This window comes from Maylandia zebra, linkage group LG5, assembly GCF_041146795.1.
Source record: "Maylandia zebra isolate NMK-2024a linkage group LG5, Mzebra_GT3a, whole genome shotgun sequence".
NCBI lineage: Eukaryota > Metazoa > Chordata > Actinopteri > Cichliformes > Cichlidae > Maylandia > Maylandia zebra.
The window spans coordinates 17205753-17233434 of record NC_135171.1 but is presented as its reverse complement, the minus strand read 5'-3'; the positions used below and the strand labels follow the sequence as shown (position 1 = coordinate 17233434).

Here is a 27682-nt window from a genome sequence, read left to right as displayed (position 1 = left end):
GAGTCACACTCCCAGTTCGCTCCCTTCATTTTACATTTAACGGGCCCATCATCTCAAACGCGCGCACAGGCACAAGCACACACAGGCATTTTCTCCTCATCTCTAGCTGGGGCTGTCTGAGGCAGTTAGTGCTAGAGAGGTGCTGATCTCACAGCTACCAGGCAGGTGTTGTGTCCATCTTAGAGGCTAACGTCTGCATACATCAGCTTCAATTTCACCCTCGATTCTCGGGGCTTGTGAGCCAAGCTTACAGCCACAGGAGGAGACCAGAAGGCACCATCAGCCAAGAGCAAGAATAAATAGCTATATGAGCCTCTTTCGACCAGCTGGTGCATTGTGAAAATGGCAGGGTTTCTCAAAGACCTCTAAGGTTAACTGGTTTTCTTTTGTAGCGGCAAAATTATATCTAAGCTCCTTAAATGGTGCTGTCTGCTCATGCTCATATTTCGAGGGAAAAGGGCTTTAAGCTGTGGATGTCCCAAATGTCTTAACAGCAAATAAATCATTTTCCAGTATTACTGACACCAGGAGATGACAGAAGGTGCCTTGGTATTAAATACCTCATTAAAGTTGAAGCGGACGAAATTGATTTTACGTCCCCACATGACTCTATTACAACTCATACAATAAGGAGTGATCAAAAATAACAGTTTAAATGTGCTCAAACTTTAATTTAAAGAAAAATATTCCACTCTCTGCAGAAAATTTAAAATGCATGCTGTGAGCTCCACGTGTCAGGCTCTCGCGCAGATGGATCAAAGTAAGAGGGATAAAGGGCTCCCTTGCCTTTGATAATAATTAATTACACACTCGAGCAAAAACAAAAACAAATGCATGTGTGAAGCTAAATGTGAAGGGATTATACCTCTCAGAGTAATGCAGTGGCCTCTTAGCACCATATCGTAATTTTCTTACTTTGCATTGTGCGCTTGTTTGTTGCTGAATCAAGTAAAATAAGAGCAGAATGGACTTTTTGGAGCAGATGGAAGATGTCCTCTTAATATGAAAAGCCCTGTGAAATATTAAAAGCGTTCGTGTCTTCAGCATGAAGGGGTGCATTTCTTGCTATTTCTGTTATTGTTAAAAAAAAAAATATGGTAGCCTATATCATTGAAAACAGAACAGAATGTTCTTGTCTCTATGTCTCCAATATCAGAGCGTCGTCCTTCAGCTCTAATGTGACTCATCTGGCTGTCAAACTGGGAAGGAAAGAAGACTGGCTAAAGGCCACTTGTCTCTTCACTGAGCCCAGACTGCGTTTGTTCTGTCAGCCCTGGACAGCTCAACACAGGCTCACATGCCACCTCTGTGTCATGTGTAGGTCAATCTAAAAGCACAGTCAGAAACACTGACATGATCACTAATGCAGACCATACGAACACAAAAATATTACAGAAAAATATTACAAAAACGTAGTTTCTTTGCAGTTTTCTGAGACAGTTAATAGCATGCTAGCTGGCATCACCCAGCTAGTAACAAAGCCTGTATACAAGCTTGTATGCAGAGTGTTTTATCAGTGTAAACAATGATCAAACATTACTCTTAGTGCATAAAGGAAACACTTATAGCATTTTTTTAAAGCACCATTAATGTTAACGCCCTCCTAACTTGGACGTTTCTCAAAGTGGAACTACTTTTATTCCTTTAACTTCAAGGGTTAGCAAGGATACCCAGTTTAAAAACACACCAAACACCCTCAGCATACATAAAACACTTAGCATGAAACAATTAAATCCCACCTTTTCAACCGCCACGTTAAATATACATTAATATGTTTACTGAGGGCAATTATCTAACCTGTGTAGATGAAATGAGTGAGGAGGGTGTCCAAAAATGGGGGTGTGGGATAAACTTAAAACGACAGTAAGGGCTCTGTCAGATCCCTCCGCCTAATTGACTGTCCCGGTGTGAGCCGCCTCACCTGTTTACACGCTGCTTCTCCCTCCGCCCGCGCTGGCCGCATCATCTCCTCCCTCTCACAGCCGAGCGGGTCTCCGAGTCTCTGTCCTCCAGCTCCAGCTGTATGTCTGCAAGGGCTGCTCTGCGCCGGTGGGGATATATCGTTACCGATGCTCTCCATCTAACGTGAAAATTTCATACAACTGTTTTAAATACCGGCCGAAGCAATGGGAGCTTTCGGAGTGATAATGGGGCTTTTACAGTACGCGGGACTTTACATTCAACTTAACGCAGCTCTCAACGACGGACACGGAGAGGTGGATAATCACATCTCTGGGAACGGTAAGTTGTGTTAATGAGTGTGTTTGTTGGAGTGGGAGAGTGAAGCTCTCATTGCATTGACTCTTAAGTGTTTGGGTGGGGTTTAGTGAACAACAACGTTTGATGTCAGTGATTAGTTCATATACATTACGGATGGGGTGTGTGGGGCTAAATTAAACAATGAGTTGTGCACTTTCATCATGTTTTATTGTGTTTACACCAACGTGCTCGACCATGTTTGAGCATTTTAATATCCCTGTATATGAAGCTTGTTTTTCATTACTCATTAAAAGCGCAAACACACACACACACACACACACACACACACACACACACACACACACGCACGCACACTTAGGTTAACAACAAGCAGGGGCAGGACAAAGGCTTTTGAAGCCAGGCAGGTGTTTCATCATAATGTCTTCTTACTAAAGTGTCTTCAAAATGTTTGTGTGTATAATTATTGTAGCACACACAAACACACACTCACAAAATAGATGCTGCAACTTTGGTAAATGTTTACATATCCTTAAATGTCAGCGGAAAATAAACATTTTTAATGTTTTTTTTTAATATCAGAGAAAATGTGAGACTAGTATAAACTGTAATAAAGTCAGTCATCTTTCATTTCTTCATTTCTTAACCATGCATTGCTCTTTGGTCTGACAAGTACATTTTTTTTGTTAAATTTTACTTTACACATAACTGACTCAGGTCTTTCCCCAAGGCACAACACCCCCAACCAAACGTCTTGTTTTTAGTAATTTCATACAGTATTCCTAATTATTTTAGGTAATGTCTTTTTTCCCAAGTCAATAGGTGATGGTAGAGACAGAGGGACAGAAAATGTGAGGAGAGATTGGATGGGATGGTGTGCAGTGTAGGGCACCCTTCGAAAATCAGTTTTGCAGTGAGATGGTAGCCTGCCCATTACTGGGACCACTACAGTGGTGTATTAATGTTTCATTTTAAGACAGTTTAGAAAATCTGTGTCTCTGAAAACTTTATTTTGAGTTGTATTTCATCAAAAAGTATAAAATAATAATGCTAATTAATATTGCTAAACAAGAACTGTAGAGTTATGAAAAAGTAGATATGAATTACAAATCCAACAGCACACTGTGTGAGCTGTTCAAATTGACAAGGCTTACCAGAGTAGTTCAACATACGGAAAATTAAACCCAGGGTGGACTGAAGATTTAGTCTGATGTACAACAAAATAAAATCTAACACTATAAAGTAAAACACAAGTGCAAAAGGATGTGCACATTATGTGTTTTAAAGGACAAAATACAGCTTTAGTATTCACCCAGAGGAGAATGAAGTTCTTGTACTGTGCTGTGTGCATTTTATGGATGTGGGTAGAGGCTTGAGATGCCCTGTTACTCAAGTAACTTGCCATATTTCATACTTAGAACTGGCTAAAAAATTGTAAGTTTGCAGTCGTCCGGTTGTCCTTCTAGGTTGGTATTTCACAGAATAACACATGACTTATTGTAGTTTCACTGGGATTGCTGTACTGTACCTGTGCTAACATAAAAATGGTATGTAAAAGCCTACATTAAAATTCCCTTCCCTTTAGATAAGTGTCTACCCTTGCACCGTCAACAGCAGGATCTGTTGGGCAACGATAAAACCTACTTCAGACTGAAACATTTAATGTTTACCTGCACGTTTGAATGCATATTTTCAGGTCATAGTCACTGAAACCACTGTTTCATTATTTGTTATATTTTATTTTACCAGCTCTAATAATTTATTTCAATGTGAAAAACAACTGATTTCGTTTTCTGTGGTTCATACATTGTGAAATTTTGAACAGAATTATCATTTATAGCTAATAGCAATCTCACCTTTCTCCTGCACCTCCTAACCTTACTGTTACATAATTAAATTGCGTGGTTTGCCTTCAGCTTGCTGTGTTTAGCATTTTAGCTTTGACTTGACAAACTATAAATTCTGCAGCGGCGTCACAAGGATGGACTGTACTGGACAGGTTAGAAAATCAGCAGCATTTTTCCCAAAGGAAGCAAATTAAAATCGACTGTAGTGTTGCCATTAATACTGTTTCCCAGGCAAAAAAAAGAAGGAACGCCTCCGTGTGTTTAACAAGAATGAAAAACTATGTTGAGAAAACAACCTAGAAGCTTTCTACTGTCATATTTGTACAACATCAGCTTCACCACCAGAAAACAGAGTTGTACTATCCTTTGTGGTTAGATAAGATTTTTTTTTCTTTTCTTTGTAATCAGACTCTTTGATAAATGGCGCAAGCAGAGGGAAGCCGAGCCTTCATGCAGAGCAGAGAGGCTGGATGCACAGTTCTGGAGAGTGCTTGTTAGATTTAGCCCTGACTCATTTGTTTCAGATAAGTGCATCTGGCCCTTGCACCCCAGTTTCCACTTGAGCTGAAGTGTAGATTGAATCACCTGCAACGCAAAATTATATGTTCTGTCTGAAGACAAACACGTTCAATGGATCAGTAGCTTCACCCCATTGTATGCCACATGCATCAGAATAAGACTCTTACCTGCCATAAGTACTTGAAGGTCAAGTGTCAGCAGTAAGGAAAGCGACAGAAGCTGTAATAAGTGATGTTATGCATGGGGGAGGTCTCGGGGGTAACTTATAACAGGAAGTGATGATAATGATGATGGGAGACATGTTGGAAGCCTTTCAATTTTAGCATAAGATGTTGCAGTGTTAGTGTTCTTTGGCAATGCTCATCCTGCTCTGTGAGTGCACTACCTTCACAGTGTGGGGGCGTGTACCAATTCATTAGGCTTCCAAAGTGGCTAGGATCCTCACCCAGTCCTCTGCTTGGTGTCCTCTTAATGAGGACAGCCAGCTCAGTCAGTTTGCATTGGCTTTTAATTTGATGGAGCTCTGACAGTGCAGGAGGTGGGGGGCAACAGATTGCACAGTCATGCTGTCACAGCAGAGGGTGCTGGTGGAGGCTTGGTAGGAAACAGAAGGGCAGTGAAACAAGAGTGTGTGTAACACAACGTGACTTGAAGTGATGACTGGTGATACAGAAATCTCCTCTGATCTGTAAGAAAAAAAAATATCAATCAGTTGTCTTGATATTTCTGTGAAACCTACCTGACTTTACGGACATTCAAGTCAAACAAAAATTAAGCTTTGAACAATCGACTTTCAGTACTTGTAGCTACATTAAAATATCATATTTTATTTAATAAATTAAGACTATTAATAAAAATTTAAATATAACAAAGAATTTCTCATGGAAAAAAAAGCAGTTGGGATTGTTTTAATTATAGATTCATCTGCTGCTAATTTTCCTCCAATAACCGACTGTGATTTGCCCAATTAAATGCTAACAACAGTGAAAAGGTTCATTACGATGACAAGAGATTGATCATTTTACCTGATGCCTTTGGCATATGAAAAATTGTCTGTGAAGTAGGTGACGTTCGTAACACTGAACAACACTTGAGGAGGAATTACGAGAGTTCAGAAAAGCTCCGTTTTCAACAACATTAAGCAGTGAACAGTTGTCATTATCTTAACTGGTGTGTATATTAACATGAGCTGCTTCACTATTAGCAATTACTCGACAGCCACAAATCCAGCCACAGGGGGTCACCAGCTAGTGCATTCCCAGAGCTGGTCCCAAGCCTTGATTATTGGGAGTGTTGCATCAGGAAGTGCATCCAGTGCTTTGCCAAATGAAACATGCATCCACAGTGGCGACACCTGTGGAAACATTTTTTGGTACTATTTTAGGTCATCTTAAAATATTTGACGTGTATATTTTAAGAACCAAAATGAACAAAATACTTCTATTTTATATTTAAATACTTCTCTTCATTGGCCTACTATTATGTCTTGAATTGGTTTTATAATGTTATTGTTGACTGGCACCAGTGTATATTTCCGATCTCCTGAAATTGTACACTCCTGGTCTAACCTGAGGTCCTCAGCGAAGGCTAGTTACCCCACAATTTCCCTGAGAAGACCTGAATGGCTCACTTTTGTCTTTTAAATCTCTTAAAGACGCATTTTCATAAGTAGGCTTTCTCTGATCCTCCATTCTGAGTTATTTCTATGTTGTCCTTTGTAATTGCTTTATCACCTTCTGCTAGGGATTTTTAATTTATTTTATATTTGCTTTTAATTTACTTGTTTTTTAATTTTAATTGTCTTCATTCATCGCTTTTAATCTCCCTGTGCTGCCTGTATTGTTATACCTAATGTTTCATCTTTATCTCCTCTTAAATGTTTTATATGCTGTTTATTTCCTGTCTTGTCTCGTGAAGTACTTCCTAATGTTGTTTTTTAAAGGTGCTATATTAATAAAGTTGTATTATTATTATTATTACCAGCAAAAATCTGTGCTGCAGACAGTTATTCTTTGCTTTGCTCATGCATTACAACACAGACATGAATGTAAATTTGTCATGTTATTCTTTTTTATGTTCGTTATATCACTGTATCTAGTCAGATGGCCAAAACAGCTTTTCATAAACACCAAACAAAAAATACATGTATTTCTTCTTCTTTGCAAGCTATATATTAAGACAACTGAATCACATTATTAGCTTGATCATTTTAATGAACACTTATTTACAGTTGTGCATGAGAAAAGTTACCCCAATATGCACCTGCAAAATGTATTTGCATCCAGCCACATACACGTAATGTTGGCATTGATTTTGAGAACAGCTACTATACATAATATATCATTTGTAAGGATTTGAGTGCTATAAAAATCATTTGTGTGTAGGAGCAGTTTGGGAACAGGAATGCATCGTTATAGTAAGATGATGATGATGATAATTATTTACTATTTTTATTATTAATAATACATTTAAAGCTTGCAATTATCAGTCAACTTAAACTAGTATTATCACTGATGTTATTCTTTCCATCGTTCTAATCCTTACTTTTTTTTAAAAAGGGCTCTTAATTTTTTGGGATTTTTTTTTTTGTCCCTGTTCTATCAAGTATTTTCCTGGGTTGCTTTAAATATTAGTATTGTGACAATCCCAGTGTACCAAAGTGCACATTCAAGTTTGTTGTTTTTTTTTTTTGATAAAGAGGGTTCAGAAAATATAGTACAATAGTGAATATTCTACTTTAACAAGCTCTGTGTGTTATGATTCAGATATTAAACAGATTATTATATGTCTACTTTCAATTCAAGAAAAAGTAACGTGAAAATGTAGCAGCTTAATTCAATGTCCTGTTTAGTTCATTGAAACTGTGTAGACAGGACATGCCAAGCAAGGGCTCCTGCACTCTACTCAAGGAAAACACAGACACCGTTACTTAAAGGCTCTCAAGGGCGACATAGAAGAAAGGAACATAATGTTGTCTTTCATTACTGTGGACTCCAGATGGAGTACGGTGAGCAATCTCGAAAATGCCTCAGAGCCCTGGTATGTGTTGTCAACAATACGTGATACTTCATGTAGCCACATACTGGGAGGAAACGCAGAAATAGCCTCCGTGTCTCGCGTCCCAAGGGCTATGAAAAATTCAGTCCGTAAGCCCGGTGTATCAGTGGCAAAAGGTGGACAGCTGCTTGCTTGAATCCCGGCTCCATCCTTATTTCATTATTTTTAACTTCCACCTTGAATTCAGGCTGAAGGTCTCGCAGTAAATGATAATTTCCCAAAGGACATACCTTTCTGTTTGCCCCAGAGCTGATTCTGGACCAAATACAGCTTTATTGACTTTCTGGCAATTTTTTTGTTTATCAGTATAATTATTTCCCACACTTGGTTATTTGCTATCACTTGTACTGTAACTGTTGTACAGAAATCTCTTGACGTAATATCCTAGGTGATCCTAATATTTATTTTATATATGTATACAGGTTTAAGAAAAGTAGCTATTGACTACTTAAAAGATGTTTTGAAAGTGCGATAATCTCTAAAGGTTGTCTTGTATTCATCGATCTAACAGAACTCTCAGTAGGCGTTTTTTGTATGCAGGATTAAAGCTTTCTAAGATCAAGATAAATATCTGTATCTGCAGCAGGTCTCTTTATTGCTGCAGCTTCTTGTTGTTTCACCCACGATTCCCTCGGGGCTTCCCTGATTATTAAACCCATTCATCAAATTAGTGAAATCCCTTCTCTCAGGGGGTTTCTGTTCACGGGCTATTTACATTCACCTTGGTCGAAGTTATGTTGTTTATCTGGGTTTTTGTGTCTTGGTATTTACAGCTTTTTCTTCTTCTTAATGATTCGTTTCTTCTCTACAGTGCCCTATAGATGTGACTCAAATGGCACCATTGAGTTAATGAACCCGATTTTACTAGCTGTCCCTGTAAGGCAGCACCTTTTCAGGTGAAAAATGTTTGCACTTAACTTAGAAAAGGATTTCTACAATTCCTCCAGCTACCAGGCATCATTTCTCATATCTCTCTGTAGGACTGGACTGACACATGAAAGCAGCCCTGGAGATGGGCTCAGACGAGCCACATAACCACTGTGGTCCTTGGCCGAGTTTTCTCAACAGTCAAGTATAGCCTGCTGTCAATCATTATACTTTATCTCTCTAAATTCAGCCACACCATTAAGGCCTCTTTAGATTGCATCATAATCTTATTTTTGTGCTTACTTCCTGAAATACATATTTTACACTGATATTATTCTAAGATTTGCATTTAGGGTGATACAATTAGGAATTAGTACGGTATGTAAAGTCCCAGTTTAGGCACAGAGTAGGAAAGGTGAGATTGACTTGGTTTGGATATGGGAGAAATAAAGAGAGACTAAATTGATTGGGAGAAAGAAGCTGAAGAAGAAACAAGTCAAGATCAAAAGAGAAAGGCCAAAGAGGAGACTTAATCGGTGTGCTGTCAAAATGACATGCAGGTGCTTGCCGGGTTGGGAGAAATGGAAAACAGATGATCTGCTGTGGTGACCCCTAACGGGAGCAGCTGAAAAAGGACAAGACTGACATGATACACAGTGACACTGTTTTTTCAGCAGCCTGAATTGTTGATACATGGCAGGATGGATCTAAGCTTTCATATTGTTTGTGTCACTTTGTGACCCCAACATCTCAATGTTGCAGCAGAAATGCAGATTCATTGCAGCAGGCAGCATTTTTTAGTCCTCTATTGTCCAACTTTTGGCCCATCTGCTTCAAAATTCATGTCCCATGTCCAGAAATGCTCTGGTGAATACCTTGGTTGTACCAAGTGGTTATTTTAGTTATTGGCTTCCAATTACTTCGAAGCAGCTAGCCATTCTTTAATCTCAGTCATCTACAAGGCATTTTCACCCAAGAACTGTAGCTCAATGGATATTTTCTCCTTTTTGTGTGGCGAGTGTATGGGGCAATCCCACCAGATCTGCAGTTTTTAAAATACCATGCCAGAGCCTGGTACAGACAACGACACAGTCACTTAAATCACCTCTAGTTTAAACTTCATTTTGACCAGGTCTACATCCCTAAATACAAGAAAAGGAAAAAACAACTGATTGCTGGTTTTTGTCTCTTCAAGTAACTGGCAGTGAGAGGAATATAGAATAACATACACCCTATCCTTTAATGGTTTCACAAAGTAAAAACAGAAGCTTTCAGGGGTGCTGACAAGCTTACACTGCAAGCCTCCTCGCTCTCTCTCTCTCTCTTCCTCACACAAGTACACAAGCATGGACAAGGAAAGATACGGCTGTCACACTTGCTTCTCATCCATGCTAATGAGGCGCCTGTAATTTAGTCATCCTCATACGGCTCAAGCTGCTCCACAACAGGGAGGGAGAGAAAGAGAGGATCGATGCATTGACCTTACACTGCCACTCATACTGGATTTATCCCTCTTGTTTTGCCTTGGACCTGAAGATGAAAAATATTTACCATTACTGGAAAAGTATGGTCTCTGTAGGGCATGAACAAAGTATTTGCCTTTGTTTATATATTTATGTCCTCCACTGGATTGTTTTCTTTCATTATTTCCCCCCTTTTTCATTTTTAATGAGTCTTTGGTGGCTAGAGAGCAGCTGCTCCAGTGTTCTCATGGTCTCACTTCTATCATTGCTCTCTAAGCAATAAAGTAAAAAATGGCAAGGAGGGCCACTTTAAAAATGCATGTACTGTACTTTGCATCTTCAGACAAGCGTCCCCCTGCCTCTGCTTAAAAGATGGTTCTGACAGTACTGCCTTTATGAAAATCCATACTAAGACAAGGCCAGGCCAGACAAGCTCACTCCTTGCCAGCTATATAGCGTTATAAATGAGACAACCCAGTGTGCTTAAGATTTCCCTGGGAGTCAATATCCACTTCAGAAGTACACGCTCTCATTGTACTCTCAGCCAGTTCAGGGCCGTGAAAGTCCACGAACGGAGTCAGCTTTTGTGTTGATTTAGCATTCTACCAAGGTTATTCGATTGATTTCTGGTGATGCTTGTGTGATTAAAGTCAGGAAACAGTTGGACGTCTGCTGAGCAGGCTTGTTACGGCCTGACACTGGCACTGCGCACACCAGCAGACAGTTTGTTTGTCAACAAGTCATGTTTCACAGGCAGGGCTGAGAAGGGCTCCTGCATAGCTAACAGGAATGCAATTTGACAACTGTCAGATGGACAGTCAAACCCTGACAAAGGGCCTGAGTTTATCGAATAGCAAACACTGGATATTGCTTATACTTTTGTCAACAATCATTTAAGTGAGAATGAAGGAAATGTACACGTAATACAGGTGAAATATTCTCATTTATTGTGGTCAATTCCCTCTGTCCGCAAAGTTCATGATCTCTGTGACTCGTGTCTTTCTTGATGTGAAATTTTCCCCTCATACATTTGATCATCAGGCCTGCAGTCACAACAATTAAGGTTCATCATAAATTTTGAACATAAAGCAGAATGCGCACAATTGAGTTGCTGAGTCGGTTGAACTATAGTGTGAAATCTAATTTTCACCCAGATGCTTTTTTTGTCCTTTGATTTAATTTTTTTCTTGAGATTGGTGTGTAAAGTCAAATCTGTAAAAGCTGAATTCTGTGTTTCCAGTCCTTGCATTAAAAAAATGAAATTTCACTTACAAAAGTATAGAAAAATGTCTTTATTCTCTGTAATTTATGGACTTAAAAAAATGGTGATGTGGAAAAAGACTGACTGCACATAATCAGAAAGTGTCAGTATGTCAAAATCAAGTAAAAAAGCTCTTTGTTAGAAAATGAAGAAACACTATCCATTAGTTCGTTGTGAAATTGGGGGAAGCATAATTATAACTCAGTAGTTAATGTAGATTTAATGTAGCAGCATAGAGGATTATATGCAAATAGACTGCACTCTCTCTTGTTTGAAACATTGTTGCTATGATACACCACCACAGCTGTACAGGTGTAATGTGTTTAAGTACACTGACAATGTGTGGACATGCATTGTTGAGTTGTGGCTCCTGTGTAAGCAGGGCACAGAGATAGTTTACATATATCATTAAACTATAGCAGACTACATGGTCAAATATTAGAATGAACAGATCATAAAATCATCAGTATAACATCTGTCATTCTGTCTTCCTCTTTAGAAAAAGGTACGACGGTCAGCCTCACTTATGCGTCTTTGTCTCTCCTTCACGTAATCTCTGGTGCGGTGTAATAAGCAGTTGTCAAGGATTAATGCCACATTCATAGATAATCTTGAATACCATATGTCTTCAATAATCCTCATTAGGAATTGACAGTTTGTCCAGTGAAAATCTAGAGGACTCTTAAATTGAAATGGATAAAGAAATGTTGAGTGTGTATAAAAATGTAATGCAGTAACAGAGTGGATGATGAGATTCATCCATCTAACCATTCTGTTTATCCAGTTTAATGTGACGTGAGGGCTGGAGTCTATCCCAGCTGTCATAGGATGAGAAGCGTGGTATGCCCTGCACAAGAATTTATAGATATTTATATACACCTTTTGTGTGAAACACATTTAGCTATGTTTGAAATTCACCTGGATTAAATGCCAGTTATGCGATTTCCTCACTTAGAGAACACAAAAGCACTATACCTGCATGGACCACATATATAAAAATGGTATACAAGTAAATGTATTTGATTTATATGTACACTGTAATATTTATACATATTGTAGCACCAAACCAAAGTGTATTGTATTTAAAATCAATACTGCATATTGAGTTTATATTGGTGATAACGCCTGAATCTATGACCAATAGTTGTAATTCTTAGGCTGTTTGCTCAACAAACCCTCAAGAAAAGCTACCTTGAAACATCTCATACATTATAGTGTAGGATCACTGATTAGAAGCCAGAATTACTCTCACCTTTCTCACGAGGTTCGAGTGGTAACTGAAGGATACTACTTAATTCAGAAATTATCTTTCTCGAAAGAGTGCCTGGGCTCATCCTTAGAGGTTATGTGAGGACCTTGATCGTTTGAGAGGGGCTTTGCGGACAGCTGCTACTCCTCTGCTCTGAAAAGAGCCAGGTGAGGTAGCTTGAGGATCTCACCCGGATGCCTGCTGGATGTCTCCTAAATGAGGTGTTCCAGGCATAGGAGGAAGTCCTGGGCTAGACAAGATATTACATCTGTTGGTTGGTTGGTTTGGCCAGGGCAGAGTGAGGTCTGGACATATATGCATATATGAGACGGCTACCCTTGCAACCTGAACCTGGATAAGTAGCAGAAAATGGATGGATGGATGGATTCGCAACTTTACACAAATTTGGTTTTGGAAACTCTTTCATAAACTGGATAAGAATATTATACAATTCCCCAACGGCTCGTATCAGAACAAATGACCAGACATCCTCCAGCTTCTGTCTCCTGAGGGGCACCAGACAGGGATGCCCACTCTCCCCTTCACTTTTTGCAATTTTTATCGAACCTCTAGCAGCAGCATTTAGACAGGCTACAACAATTAAGGGCATAAAATGTAAGAACATAGAACATAAAATCAGTCTCTATGCGGATGATGTGTTGCTTTTTCTGCAAAACACACAAACCAACCTCTCTGAGGTAATTACTTTAATAAACTGGTTTTCAAGAGTTTCAGATTATTCAATTAACTGGCCAAAATCTACAGTTCTCCCCATTAACTGCTCCTTCCATAATTCTTCCTCTGCCCCACTGCAATCCGGAAATATTAAATATTTAGGTATTAATGTCTCTCCTAAGCTTTCAGACTTAACTAAACTAAACCACATCCCACTTCTAAAGAAAGTAGAAGGCGATCTGACTAGATGGAAATCTTTACCCATATCACTCATGGGAAGGGTCGCCACTATAAAAATGATGATCTTGCCAAAAATAAATTACTTATTTTTGATGATCCCTAACAAACCATCACAAGATTGGTTCAGATCTCTGGATTCATATATTTCCAAATTCCTTTGGAAAGATAAAACCCCGCGTATTAGCTTAAAAACGCTACAAAGAACCAAGGATAGAGGAGGATTAGATCTGCCTAATTTTCACCAATACTTCTTAGCCAACAGGCTTCAGTTCATCTCAGAATGGTTAAAACATACCTTCTTAGTTGAGCCCTGGCTAGATGTTGAACAGGCACTATGCAAGGATCTAGAGATTTCAGACCTACCATTTATTAGCTCAAACATCAAAAGACATGAATGCTTTAAAAGTATCAACATCAGCTTTTCTCTAACAGCATGGTGGGAGTTTCTAAAAATAACGGAGTCTTCATTAATCCCATGCAAACGTACACCTATCTGGAATAACCCTGACATATTACAAAACAATAATATGATTAATTTCCCAGAATGGAGTTGTAAAGGAATTAAATACTTAGAACATATATTAGAGGGAACAGGATTTATTCCATTTGACAGACTAGTTGAACAATATGGGATCAACAAGACAAGGTTTTTAGAATATCAACAAATTAAATCCATAGTAAAAAAGAAATTTAACCTCAGTCAAGTTGAATTACAAACACCACTAAGTGCGGCACATTTTCTTACTCTTAAATCCCCCAAATTATTATCTAAAATATACAGAACACTTTCTAAATTAGATGAATCAATATCCCTTCCTACTGCAAAGTGGGAAGCAGATTTATCAGTCAACCTAGACCAAAACTTCTGGTCTCAGATTTGCTTAAAAACTTTTAAATTAATTAAAAATCCCAGTCTGCAATTAATACAATACAAAATACTTCATAGAGTGCACTATACAGGTCATCGGATGTTCAAGATGGGCTTTACATCTTCCAACAACTGCTCACACTGTCAAGGCAATACACCAGACAATTACATCCACGCTCTTTGGTTCTGTCCACCAGTGCAAAAGTTTTGGCGCGAGATATGTGAAGACTTATCGAAGTGTCTGAAATGTAACATTCCAACTTCCCCCTTAGTGTGTCTACTGGGCAGCTTAGATAATGTCACTTCAGAAAAGAATATAGCCCATATGATCTTCACTGCCCTATGCATAGCCAAGAAAACAGTCCTCATGAACTGGAAAAATAAAAATAATCTTAATTCTAACCAATATAGAAATTATCTATTAGATTACATTAGTCTTGACACAGCCTCTGCCACCACATTAGATCAATTGCTCTGGGCCCCTTTTATCAGCTCCATCACCTAGTGGGGGTGGGGGGTCATAGTTTGGTCCCGCTTTCACTGTTGTGATTGGTGAGGGGGTAGGGACAGGCTTAGGGCGTCGGGGGGTTCCCCGGAGGCATCTTCCTTGGGGGGCTCAACCTGGGGTAGCGGTCACGTCCGGTTGGGGGCTCTGTTGGCTCTCAGGTGACTGTTTCCTCGCGGCTGCGTGCAGCGGGGCTAGGGGAGGGTCTGTGCTGACGGACGTGGGTTACTGACCTGGCAACCTGGCTGCCCCTGGGTGGGTCCGGGATGGGCGTGAGGTTCTGGGGGCGCTCCGTCTCTGGGCTGGGGCCCGGGCCGGGCCTCGGGGGCTTGGGTCCTGGTTGGTGTGTTGCCGGGGTTGTGGGCGGGTGGGTGCATGGGGGCCCGGCCCTGGAGCAGGGTGCCGCCGGTGCGTCGAGCCGCCTGGGGGGCTCTTCAACTGGTGGGGGGGATGGTCACATCTTGCAGGAGCTTTCTTCTCTTCAGGAACTCTCTGCAGGAGGGGGAGATACAGGAGAGGTGGAGGAAGATCTCAGCCTGGGCGTTTACCGTCTTATGTAGTCTGGAAGATGTGTGGATGGTGGGGTGGGTGCAGTTTTCTCTGTGGTGGGGTTGGGTGGACTGTCCAGGGCTCTGTGGAGCCGGAGGGCGCTACTGCACTGGGCCCCGGTCTGATGGGCCTGGGCCCCCCTTCCCTGGCGGGTCGCGAAGGGTGGGAGTGCCTACTGGGGTCAGCGGGGGAGCTGGCCCCAGAGAGGGGTTACCTGCCCCTCCCTTCCTTCCCTCCCCATCTCCAGCTGCCTCCCTCTTCCCGCTCCTCCACAACCACCCACACATGCAGGGCCTTGGAGTGGGGGTATGTCACCAGGGTGCAGAGGAGGCTACCCCCCCCCCCCCCCCCCCCGTCCCCTTCTGGCTGCCTCTGCCTCAATTTTATCCCACAACTTAGACATTCACATTATTCACACTCTCATTACACATACATATAGGATCTTGGGGGTGGGCACAATCACGGAGTCCAAATTACCATCAGGGTGTACACCTCACCCCTGACGTCGTTGCCCACCTCTCAATTTTAAATACACTTAGTCATTGAGGGCTAGCAGGAGGGACTATGCGCTTACCTGCTGCTCCTTGGCAGGTAGCTCCATGCCCTCCTGGGTTTTAATTGCACCTTAGAACACATATGCATCAACACTACAATGAGCGGGTGGAGGGAGGTTTGGAGTCTTCTCCCACCCCCATTCTTTGCGGCCTGCTGGAGCGGGAGGGCTAGTAGGAGGAGTTGGCCGTCCGACTGCGGTCTGGGGTGTGGGGCCTCCCTGCTGCTGCGGAGTCGGGGTGGTCTGCCTCTCCCCACCGCAGGGAAAAGGGTAACACCACCTGGGTCTGGGTGCAATTCCCCCCTCCAGGGGCAAGGGTACCTAGACCCGGTTTGTAGAGTACGCTTGGGGAGTGTGATTGTGTGTACAGCGTCTCTTTATGTCTGTCTCCACGTTGGTTGAGTGTGGAGTGAGTGCATATGAGAGCATGAGGGTGGGAATGGATGTTTGTGTCTGTGTGTGCCTGTATGTCTGTGTCTATATGTCAGGTTGGGTATCAGACGCCACCTCTCTGGGGACACCTCAGGCCCTCCAAGGTTTGGAGGCCTATCTCCACCCACCACCACTTCCCCTGCCGGTGGCGGACTCCCTCAGGTGTCGGTGTGTTGGTGGCTCTTTGTGTCTGGGGGTGGGCGTCCGGGTACACACCGGCTCACTCCTTGGCGGCCGCTTGTCGGGGCCTGGGGCCTGGGGCTCGCTCGGGCCCCTTTGGAGGTGGGGTGCCCCCGGCCTCTCGGCCTGGGGCTCGGTCACTCAGGCACAGCTGGGGGCTGGCGGAGCTCACGGGCGCGTCACTGCAACTCCCCCTGACTTCTGCTCCGCGGCTGCTGGGCGAGCCCTCATCTGGGACTCTCCTCAGCTCTTACTGGAACAGTGGCGCGGCTGCCCCTCTGTTGGTCTTCCATGGTCTCTTGTGTTCTGGGGGCCTCTGGATGTCTGGAGTTTTGATCTCCTCCATACCCGCTTCACACCCTGGAGGACGGGGCTGTGGCCCCCCCACACTCCCCAGCAGATCATTACATGGAGAAACCTTTGGAATGCAAGCATGCTGATCCACACAGGTATGCACACATGGGTATTCACAGACGCGGACTAAAGCTTTCTTGGCTGCTGCCTCAAAGCACACTGTGCGCTGTCTATCTTGCGTGCTGCACAATATCGTTTATTATTTAGTAAATATTGATATCTATGACTAGCTAGTTTATTGTGATGGTGCTTTGTTTTCTCTATTATTATGTTGCTCTTTGTTGTTTGCTGTCTCCTCTGTTTGTTTTTTTTGTTTGTTTTTTTTTTTCTCCATACAGGTGACCCAGGAGTTCTTTTTTTTTTTTCTCTCTCTCTTCCCCCCCCTTCTCACCGTCTCTTCTCCCTTTGGTTTTCTTTCTTTCTCTCCCCCTCTTTCTCTCATTCATTCCCCCTGTCCTATTTATTAAAAAAAAAAAAAAAAAATGACAAAGGATGAACTGAAGCTCTGCCATCACGTAATGTCGCATACTGCTGTTTCTGATGTCATTTAAAAAAAAAAAAAAAAAAAAAAAGAAAATGGATGGATGGATGAAAGGATGATATTTTTCTGTTATTTTTCCAGGAGATAATGTGAGAAATTACTGATTTTTGTTTGTTTTTTTTATTTCCATTTGTCATTTTCCTCTTGTCTATCTAGTAAAGGATTTCTTACTTTATCCTGTCATCTTTTTTGAATTGTTGTGATTCTCTGGGCAGTGTGTGTGTGTGTGTGTGTGTGTGTGTGTGTGTGTGTGTGTGTGTGTTAAATAAAGACAACGCTTATGGATGTTAAATGCTGCAGGATGATTTAGAAGCCTTGTTATTCTCTGCCTTTACCTCAGCTGGGATTTTGTTGTATTGGGAACACGTGTGGATTAAAACATGCAGCAGAAACACATGGCTGAACGTGGTCAACTTGTGGCAAAGAAATAATGCGTTGCACCTTTTTAACATGTGTTTCAATTCTACATAGCTACATTCAGACAGAGACACACACACACACACACACACACAGTATGCTGAATTGAAGCCACACAGCGAGTTACACACAGGGTAATTCTCCCAGGATGCTGAACACCTGCCAAAGCCAGTGGGCAAGGCTCCAGGAGATGTAGTGAGCTACTCTTGAGACTGTTGGAAGAATCTCTTTATGCCAGACACCAGAACGCCAGCAGACACATATTGCCCACTCAGCGAGCGGAAAGTGCAAAGGGGAACCGAATAAAAGGAGGAATGAAAGTGAGAAAGGATACTTAATAGGTAGAAAGTAAAAATGAAAGGGTAATAGGAACAGGGAGATAGGAGAGTAAAGATGCTATTGTTTTCAACAATTGGGGGTAGACTTTTAAGAAAGATGTCGGTGGGCTAGTGAGAGAGACAAGCAGAGAGAAGGCAAAGGATTTAAAAGAAAAGAAAGAGGTTAAAAATTGAAGGAAAAAATCTTACCTTTACAGATTCAGGGTCTTATTGGCTGGCAGGGGAAGTGGAAAAGTGCAGGAATTACCTTGCAGGTATAAGCCTGTGCTGGTACTGTAGCTCTGGACGCGAGGACTACCCATGCAGCTTTCTCCTTGACTTGACTTTGACATCGGATGCTGTGGCTTCAAATGGCTGTGGACACTCAGAACTGGTCATTTTTCAAGAGTTCTCCTTTATTCTCTATTTTGATTTTAATTTTAAAGAACTGTTTCAATAAAAGGTTTTTTCCAATGTAACCAGTTAGACTGTTAAAGCCAACACCAGTTCAGCATGAGTCTGATTGAAAGCTGACCTAAATATGTGTGCTACTGTTTTGATACTCTGACTGGCTAATCATTAACTATTATTTAGATAAAAAGAAAAAAAGTATTATTTTTAGCATTTTTATGTAATCCTTTCACAACCAGTAGATGAGCAAACCAAGATACATCATTAAAAACCACGTGAGAATTTCCAGTCCACTTGTTGGCCACATGTGGCTGAAGCACGAGCAACAAAGGAAAATTCAGGAAGAAGGTGACGTGTTACAGACCTCTGGACACCATGGAGAATCCATGTCCATTTCATAGCTAATTGCTAGCCTGTACTGACCTTTGGACATCTATGGTCAGTGTTGGGGAGTAACTGAATACATGTCCCGCTGTTTCGTATTTAAATTACAAAATATGAGTAACTGTACTCTGTTACAGTTACCGTTTAAAAAGGTGGTATTCAGAAAACAGTTACTTTGTTGAAATAAATGGATTACATGGCGGTCTTTTCCTGTTTCATATCTTAGGCTATGCTCTCTCTATTTTTGGTAATTCAACGCCTGTGGAAACCCAAACAAAACACGCATTAAGAGGCTCAAATGCCTGTGTCTCAATCTCGTGTCTCATAATGACGTGAGGAAATATTTTTAAAAATTACTGTTCAAAAAATGATTTAATATGAAGACAGAGTGTTAGAGGCATAGCCCTAAAGAATGTAGCCTCATGGGCAGTGTAGTCCGTGTTGCAGGGAGAATGGACTGCCATACCCTTTATGTGTCTGTGAGCCTTTCAACGCCTCTCTCTCTCTCTCTCTCTCTCTCGTTAGCTAAGTAAGTAAGTAAGTAAAATTTTATTTATATAGCACATTTCTAGATAAAAGATCACAAAGTGCTTCACAAGGTATAAAACAAAAACAGTCAAAAGTTAACAAAATGCAATTTTAAAAAGATATGTTTGACCCAGACAACAAAGTAAAGCTAGTTTTCTGCTACAAGCCTGACACGGAACCTGACGTATTAGCAAGAGGTCCCTTTACTACGGCTTGGAGCCGCGGACCTGTTTTATATACACACGGAATAGCTTTCTATACGAGATCGCTGCCAAAAGTGCAGCCTTACCTAATGTCAAGTAATCCAAAGTATTCAGAATACGTCACTCTCACTGAGTAACGTATTGGAATACGTTACAAAATACATTTTGGGGCATGTATTCTGTAATCTGTAGTGGAATACATTTTAAAAGTAACCTTCCCAACACTGTCTGTGGGGCCCTGCTGTATCCCAGAATGCTAAGCATACATGGCTACAGGAAGGTGTTTTGGGCAAACTTCCCTGGTAGTTGGGTCAGATTGTGGTTGAATCATGTTCACTCTGTAAATGACCTGCGAGTGTTGTGTTGTGGTTGTGTGTCCACACCAAAGGGGAAAACTAACCAGAGTTCAATTAAAACAGACTAAACACCACAAAATACACAAAATACAATGGTGTATCTAGGATGTTACAAAGTTATTTACTTCAGCTAATATGTTACTCATGCTCATTCAGTAATGTTATCATGCCGTGTCATGTAATAGAAGCGTTCCAAATTTCACAGCTTATGCTCTTCAGCAAAGACTTAAAATCTTGAAGATGTAAAAGTGTTTACGTGTTAATTAGACATAAAACACGGGCGACCGTGGTTCAGGGGGTTGGGAAGCTCATCTTGTAACCGGAAGGTTGCTGGTTCGATCCCCAGCTCTGTCTTTCTTGGTCGTTGTGTCCTTGGGCAAGACAGTTCACCTACAGCTGACTACTGGTGTTGGCCAGAGGGGCCGATGGTGCAATATGGCAGCCTCGCTTCTGTCAGTCTACCCCAGGGCAGCTGTGGCTACAGCTGTAGCTTGCCTCCACCAGAGAGTGAATGAATAGTGGAACTGTAAACTGTTATTATTAATTACTTGGGACACTTACCTTTTTATTACATTTTGGTTCCATTGGCCTTTGCAGTGTTCTCTGTTGGATCATCTCCCCAAGTGCTTTTAACAGAAGGGTTTTGATACTCCTGTATTGGTCAATTAATAATTTATTATGTTGAAACATTTTATTTTTTAAAGATATTTCATACCTTCCTTTTTGTGCTTACTTGCTTTGTGTTTCTTACTTTCTACAGTATGTCGCACACAAACAGCCTTTTTTTCCCCCGCAGTAGTGCAGTCTGTTCCAAGTGACAGATGCTGCAGTGCTGTGCCGCTGGCTGTTGATACTGTGTCTGGAGGACAGAAAAGTGTGAGAACCTGCATTGAGTAAGAAAACCCAGATGATTGAAATGCCACCCTTGGTTGTTTTGCTCTTATGTTTTGTACGTGACGTACTTCTCTGCCTTCCCCGGCTTCAGTTGTAGCACCATATGTTGAAAGCGCAATATAACAAGACATTGTTATTAGTTTTGCCTGACATCTGTGCTCTTCGTCAGAGATCTGAGAGGCAAGATTGCCACTGCTGAATAATGAGACGTATACTCTTACAGAGTGCTTTTCATTGCAGAGCATCATATTGTAGTATTATGAAAAGTAGCTGCGTTGGCATAAAACCATAAAGAAAATGTCTTTTCTCAGAAATGTCAATCTTTGCACCACCTTCTAGAGTGACAGTAAATAGGTTAGCTGCTCCTTTTCTCTTATTATTTGTTTAGTCTTATTAAAGCTGAATGAATAGAATATGTAGATGTCTCTAATTTCTGTAACTACTCTAACTTCATGCCTTGGCTGTAATATTTATTTATTTATTTTGCCAGACGTTATCGGCCTTGTCATGTTACAATTTTCTGGAATGTTTCACTTTATAACAGTCGTCACAAGTTCTCCCAGGTGCTATTTCTGAATGTCTTGATCTGTTCAAAATGAACAATTATTGTGGTTTCCTAGCAAGAAAGCCACGCACCATCAGGTTACAGTTAATCTTTGTACCTGCTGTGATTACAGTCTGCACTGGCAGTGTAGGGGTAGTTAGCGCAACGGGAAATTGTCTCAGCAGATGCAGCTTACTGTGCAGAAAAATCTGAAGAAAATGTGCACATTTACAGTTTTTGTTTCCTTTTGCTTATCATAGATCTGCACTTCCTATTGTTTTTCTGTTTAGCTGTCTGTGCACATCTGATCTGCCCCGAAACGTTCTATAAAGGCTGGCAGTTTAAAATAAAAGACATTTATGTCTGTAAAATGTTTCTTTTCTTATGGGGGCATTTTACTTTTGCATTACAATGAAAGTGTCCGATTGAAAATGTCAGGAGATAGAATTTGCTGTTGTCTAGTGAATCTTTTGTTAAGACTGTTATTTCTGCAATCCACAGTGACATTTCAACCTGAGCTAGGAACTTATGGTTTATTCATAGTTTGTCTTTCATCATGTCATCATGTTTTGTATTGTTGTACTGTTTGTATTTTTAAACCTTGAACCTTTTGCATGTTCTCTGTTTTAACACGAAATATTGCCCAACACATACATTAGAAAGTGCGGTTTCTGCCCTTTTATCTGCCGGCATCTTAACTGTTAGATTGTTAGGCTGTGATGAAACGTAGACAGTAGAGAAATATTTGGTTGTTTGGTGACTGAAGTGTTATTTTTTTTTTTAGCATAAATAAAGTGTATTGTAGTGTAACTTATTAAGTACTTTAATGTTAAAGTGATTTCTTTCAGGAGATCTCTCAAAAGCTTAAAGGAAATGTGTCTATATGTATGATTTTGGTCTGCCAATGTAAAAGCAGTTTTTATCTGAGCAAATACTGACAGCAGGATGTTAGGACCTTTTGGAAACGTCTCTATTGAATGTGTTGCATTCACGGCAGTGGTTGAAGGGCAGGGCAGTATAGAGAAAATCACTTGGGGCCATGCAACACAATATTATCTGTGGCCGTGTGAGACACAATACAAGCTATTTTACCAATATGTTTGGTGTTGAGATAAGACATCCAAGGCTACGAAGCTACCCATACACTAATGCATTAGTCCTGCAAGAAACCAGTCTTTGTAAGGATTGCAATGCATTTTTTTCAGTCCAGACTTCTTTAAATCAAACTGAAAAGTCTCCAAAACTATTGAGTTGCTATGGCATTTAAAGTATTAATTCTGGTAAAGCAAAAGTGAGGTGCTGAATGCCAGTAAAACTGTTGAACATTAGCATAAAGTCTTTGTTATTGTAATTTTTTCGATTGTCATTTTTGAATATGAGCGTTGAAGTCGGAACTGCTCTGTGCCAAAGAACAGCCTCTCGACACAGCTTCATTAGAAGTAAACTCCCTTAGGTGACCAAAACTGTTGTGCGTTGTTGCTACACAGGGCTCTGCTGGCTGTTGTCTGCAAGTTGCCGCTGCGGATTGTCACCAGGGGGCAGTGTTAAAATATTTGGAAAAACTAGTAATGTTTGTGGCTCTTGTTTGTGTTTGTGCTGGTCCTTTAGCTTCGCCCCTGTTGCAGAGAAGACAGAACTCCTAACACATAAAGAGCTTTTTTTGTAGTAAAATGAGCATTAATGAAAATTCTCCGTTTCTCACGTGTGCACTGTAAGTCTTTGCTTTTCTTGCTTCTCTCTGCAGTGAGCTCTTTCCTCTTTAAGTGACCATTTAAACCTCAGGTTTCCACTTACTCATAGCATCATTACTGGCAGAACACATGCTTTTCATTTATTTGTTATTTATGTAGCTATTTTTCTAGAGTCTTTTTAAAGTGTATCAGATATCGAGATATTGTGTCCCTATGAAAAAATGTTACAATTGTATGTAAATTGAATGCATAGTTGGGGAAAATGGATAAAAAAAAAGTGTTCAAACAAGATTACACTGTTGCACATTTGCATGCAGACCAGATAACTTAGTCACAAAGTGTCCGGTGTCTATCCTACTTTTCTGCCTTTTTCTCTTTTGGCCCCGGAGAGTCTCAAAACTACAGCAGGTCTCCTCCTGACAAATGAGGCCACTGCCTGGCTGCACCGCAGCAGTGCAAGGGCACAGAGGCTTTAGGAGTCTGTCCAGTGGCACTAAAGCCTCTCTCTGCTTGCCTATTCTCAGCTTTTTTCCCCCATCAAGCCTACTTTTCATCTTTGCAGAAAGCAGAGTGAATATCAGTTTCAAATAATAAAAACTCCTCTCTTACTCACTTTTCTGAAAGATTGTTATTTTCTCGATAAGACTTAAAATATTACCTGATAGTCTATATGGCTTTTGTCCTTATTGCTCTTCAAAGAGCGATGGGTTTTTCAGTACCTTTCCTTTTGTTTTACAGTTTTGCCAGGTGATGGCAGAAACCAAAACAGAGCTACAGGAAGAGTGAATGTTGAACTGTACATTTACATGTGATCAATACACATCACCTGTGATGCTTTATGTGCATTATACTTTTACTCTGGAGCATATTAATTATATTCTAATTTTAATGGCCAATGCGCTGCCAGCACAACATTGAGCTGACTGAAATTAGATTACATTTCATGGTTGTAACCTCAAAATTGCATTGGTATTGATTTAATTTCTAAAGCTGCATAAATCTAATTTTGTGTTACACTGATTGGGTTCAGTATGTTTTTGTCTGCTCAGACCTTATACACATTACTGTGTATAAGGTCTGAGTAATGTAGTAACTTCTAATAAGTCAAAGTTTTCAAATTTAATGAATTTTATTTAATTGAAATTATCAGTCATTGACAATGAGTTCTTAAAATCCATCACTGCTGCAGTCGGGCTTCATTTGTCACATCTCAGACGTGTGTGGGCTTGTGATGCAAAAGGTATTCCCTAATTATTGTCTCCACAGCCTTTAGGTAGGTCAGCTTTACCTATAATATAATCAGTTTTATTAATGCACTCAAAACAACTGAAAAGCACACTGATATCTAAAGAAAAGCTAATTGAATTGTCAGTTTGCTGCATTGATTGCTTTTACTTTAGCCCAAACATAAGAGAGCATGATCCCTCTTCTGTATTTTTTCCTTGTCAGTTTAGAGCAGCTATAACCAGCTGAAAATATTTCACTTCTACACTCTTTTTTTTTTTAGTATTCCTTGGTTAACTAACTGGTTTAATTTATTTAGTATTCAACTTTTTGCTGTGTATGTGTTTTATTTTGTTTCATTTTTAGATTTCTATTTGTGCCTCACGTTTGTTTCTATGAGCATCCCAAGCAAACTGAGACAAATTCAGGAACTGATTGATTACCACCAACCTGATCATGACTGTTATCATCCTGCAGTGCAAACAGACCTACGGTATAAAATCATTGCTTGGTTGGTTGAATACACCACTCTTTCCTGAATCCTTATTTTTATTTTTATTTAAGTTCCAACACTGTGTCCTTGGCTTACAGTTTTTCTCATGTATGAGTGTGATGCAGTAATGCCACATTGTCACAAGGCTCTTTGACAAATAATGTTTCTGTCCTTTTAAGCCCATCTCTCTCTGTCTCTGTCTCTCTGTTGCAGCACTGTTTACAGAGGTCCCACACGACATCACGACACACAGTGGTGAGGATGTAGAGATGGCCTGTTCCTTCCGTGGGGCGGGCTCTCCGTCCTACTCCCTGGAGATCCAGTGGTGGTATATCAAGGACTATAGAGAGTGGCAAGAGAAGCCTCCCTATATCACTAATAATGTAAGCAGCTGTAATGGAAGTTCCTTTATTGTATATGTACAGTGATTTCTTGATGGAGTCACCTGTAGCCCAGTGAAGGTGAAAAACTCCTGTAATACCTCAGCAAACTTAAACTCAACCATCCTATATTTAACTTTAAACAAGAAAATATTTGTTAAAAATATATATCTTAATTCCAATTACAGATGAAACAGGGCTGCTTTAGCTTAAAAGTAGTGAATTAACAGCTGAAATAGCTAGAAATTATTTCATGGCTCCAAAAAATACTAGATGGATCAAAATAGTACATATATAACTGATATTGCAACACATCCAGAACAAAGCAAAGATTATATAAATCATTTCTTGCAACCTTAATCACTGTACACTTTTTTTATTGCTGAACATCCATTTTAACATTCACTTTTTCAGATTTTACACAGTTTCTTATGGCACGTCCACTTGGACTAAACCCAAAGCTTACTGAATATCAGTCAAAGGGAAATGCAGTGGCACAAACCCTCTTGCATGGAAACCAAGGTATAATTGCTGATTAGCATTTGCCAGCACTGGGGGAACAGGTTGACTCTCTCCCATCATGGGGGGACTCGAGCTCCCCTGTTGTGCCTCTAGACACTATAATTGGTGCTGAGAAAGAAATAGATTTTCAAAATCTCTTTCTGCTCCATGCATAATTCATACCTATGCCCAAAAGAATACCTCTGTGCCTCTGCATACCCAATCACGCAAACTCTCCTGCTCACAGGCTTACATGCTTGGCACTGTGGAGTGTGTTCTTGTGCATGCACATTTGAACACACACACACGTATAAACCTCAGCTAGACGAGAACAAGGAGAACAAGGTAAACACATCAGAAAAGCAATCCAAACAAGTAATCCTTTGCTTTAAAAGAAAAAATACTGATACATCAGTCGTGTTTGTTCCTGTTCCTCCAGTGAGATGCTGCTAAGAATGAGATCTATTTATTTTTTTTGAAAAACCTGCCTCAGTCGCTTTCTGCTGTTAACTTTTCATCCGTATTTCCGTGCAGGTCGTACCCTTGGAGGAGACTGTCAGAGGTGCCACTAAAATTAGTGTAAGTTTGATGTGGTATCAATCAGCTGTCACCTAGAAAAGTCATGTTTGATTAAAGGCATTATCAATCACGATTATGGACATGTAAGAAATCACACTCTTGTAACACTCATTTCCATTTCTTGATAGATGCTCTTTTGACATTTCACCAAACTAAACATAAACAAGAAAACTTGATCTTTTCTGCTCATTAGGTGGTGAAAGTGGCCGGTAGTAACATCTCCCACAAACTCCGTCTCTCCAGCGTCAAACCAACAGACGAGGGCACGTACGAGTGCCGCGTGATCGACTACAGCGGTGCTGTGGCGCAGCACCACCGCGTCCGGGCCTACCTCCAGGTGAAGCCCGAGAGAAGTCAGGGATCAGAGGGTGTCCAGTATAAGTCGCAGGGCAGTCACCCACACTTGCCCCATCAATCTGACTGTGACGAGACCTGTGTGCTTTAAAACGAGCCATGTGCCCGGCACTTTGCATGACTTCACTCTGTAAAGAGGGACACTCATCAGCACACTTAATTTATCACACGGCTGAGACCCTTTGTGTTTCATGGTTTGATTGTTCATGGTTTTACTGACAGTACATCTGATTGACTTCATCTCTGTGCATTAAGTTTACCATAATGTGACAGTAAGGCTGTAATGACAAAGTTTTATGTTATTATTGTAGGCCCAAGATACAGACAGATGATGCAGTGTGCCACTTCTATTGTCTTTTACCAAAACGTGTGCTGAAAGCTGCAGTATTTCAGTACGAATGCTTTGTAAGAAAAAACTGAATAATTTTACACTTTTTTCATTATCTGAAAACTTTTCCGTGCATTGGTTTTAAATCGTGTAGTCCTTGTTTTTTGGCGCCTTAAGGGCAAAGTGTATATTTAGCTTTCTAACCATAACTAGTATGTCTGTAACAATGCAAGTGTACGCCCTCGTCACATCGAGATGAGATATCTGTTCTTGTGTATTCACTTATTTGCACTGTATACTTTTATTGTTTCACAAAGTTAGTCAGTGCCAATCAAATATTACAAACCTCAGCTAGTACGTAAATCACACTAAAATTTTGTCCTAGTTTTCTGAACAAAGATACCCTTTGTTTTGTTTTTTCCCCAAATCACTCCTCGACTGTGTTTGCCCCGTTGCTACTGTTGTGTTAAATGCTTTCATTTTAAATTATAAATTTGATTCTGTGATTCTGGTCTTCCGTCTTGTGTTTGATCAAATAAAGTTTTACGGTAATTTAAATACATTTCAAGGTGTGCAGACTGACTACTCGTGAGATCCAGTGATGCTTTAAATTCTTTATATCAGTTATATGGTATGTTTACTGCACACTAATCACTCTGCATGTTTGTAAGATTATAGGTAAGTCGTGTTCTTGAGTGGTG

General features: G+C 40.6%; 1 protein-coding gene across 1 annotated transcript; it reads left to right on the top strand.

Annotated features, from left to right (window-relative positions):
* The first annotated feature begins 1957 nt into the window (after nucleotides 1-1957).
* On the top strand, nucleotides 1958-27543 carry vstm2lb (V-set and transmembrane domain containing 2 like b). Its single transcript, XM_004545158.4, has 4 exons — nucleotides 1958-2241; nucleotides 25053-25222; nucleotides 26255-26299; nucleotides 26493-27543. The coding sequence occupies exons 1-4, from the start codon at nucleotides 2127-2129 to the stop codon at nucleotides 26742-26744; spliced, it is 582 nt and encodes a 193-aa protein (XP_004545215.1). The 5' UTR covers nucleotides 1958-2126; the 3' UTR covers nucleotides 26745-27543.
* The last annotated feature ends 139 nt before the right edge of the window (nucleotides 27544-27682 follow it).

What these genes read in the sequence shown, in the direction of transcription:
- vstm2lb (XM_004545158.4), top strand. Translation starts at nt 2,127, where the DNA reads ATGGGAGCTTTCGGAGTGATAATGGGGCTTTTACAGTACGCGGGACTT. An exon ending in TAATCACATCTCTGGGAACG is followed by an intron (nt 2,242 to 25,052) that starts GTAAGTTGTGTT and finishes TCTCTGTTGCAG; the next exon opens with CACTGTTTACAGAGGTCCCA. An exon ending in GAGGTGCCACTAAAATTAGT is followed by an intron (nt 26,300 to 26,492) that starts GTAAGTTTGATG and finishes TCTGCTCATTAG; the next exon opens with GTGGTGAAAGTGGCCGGTAG.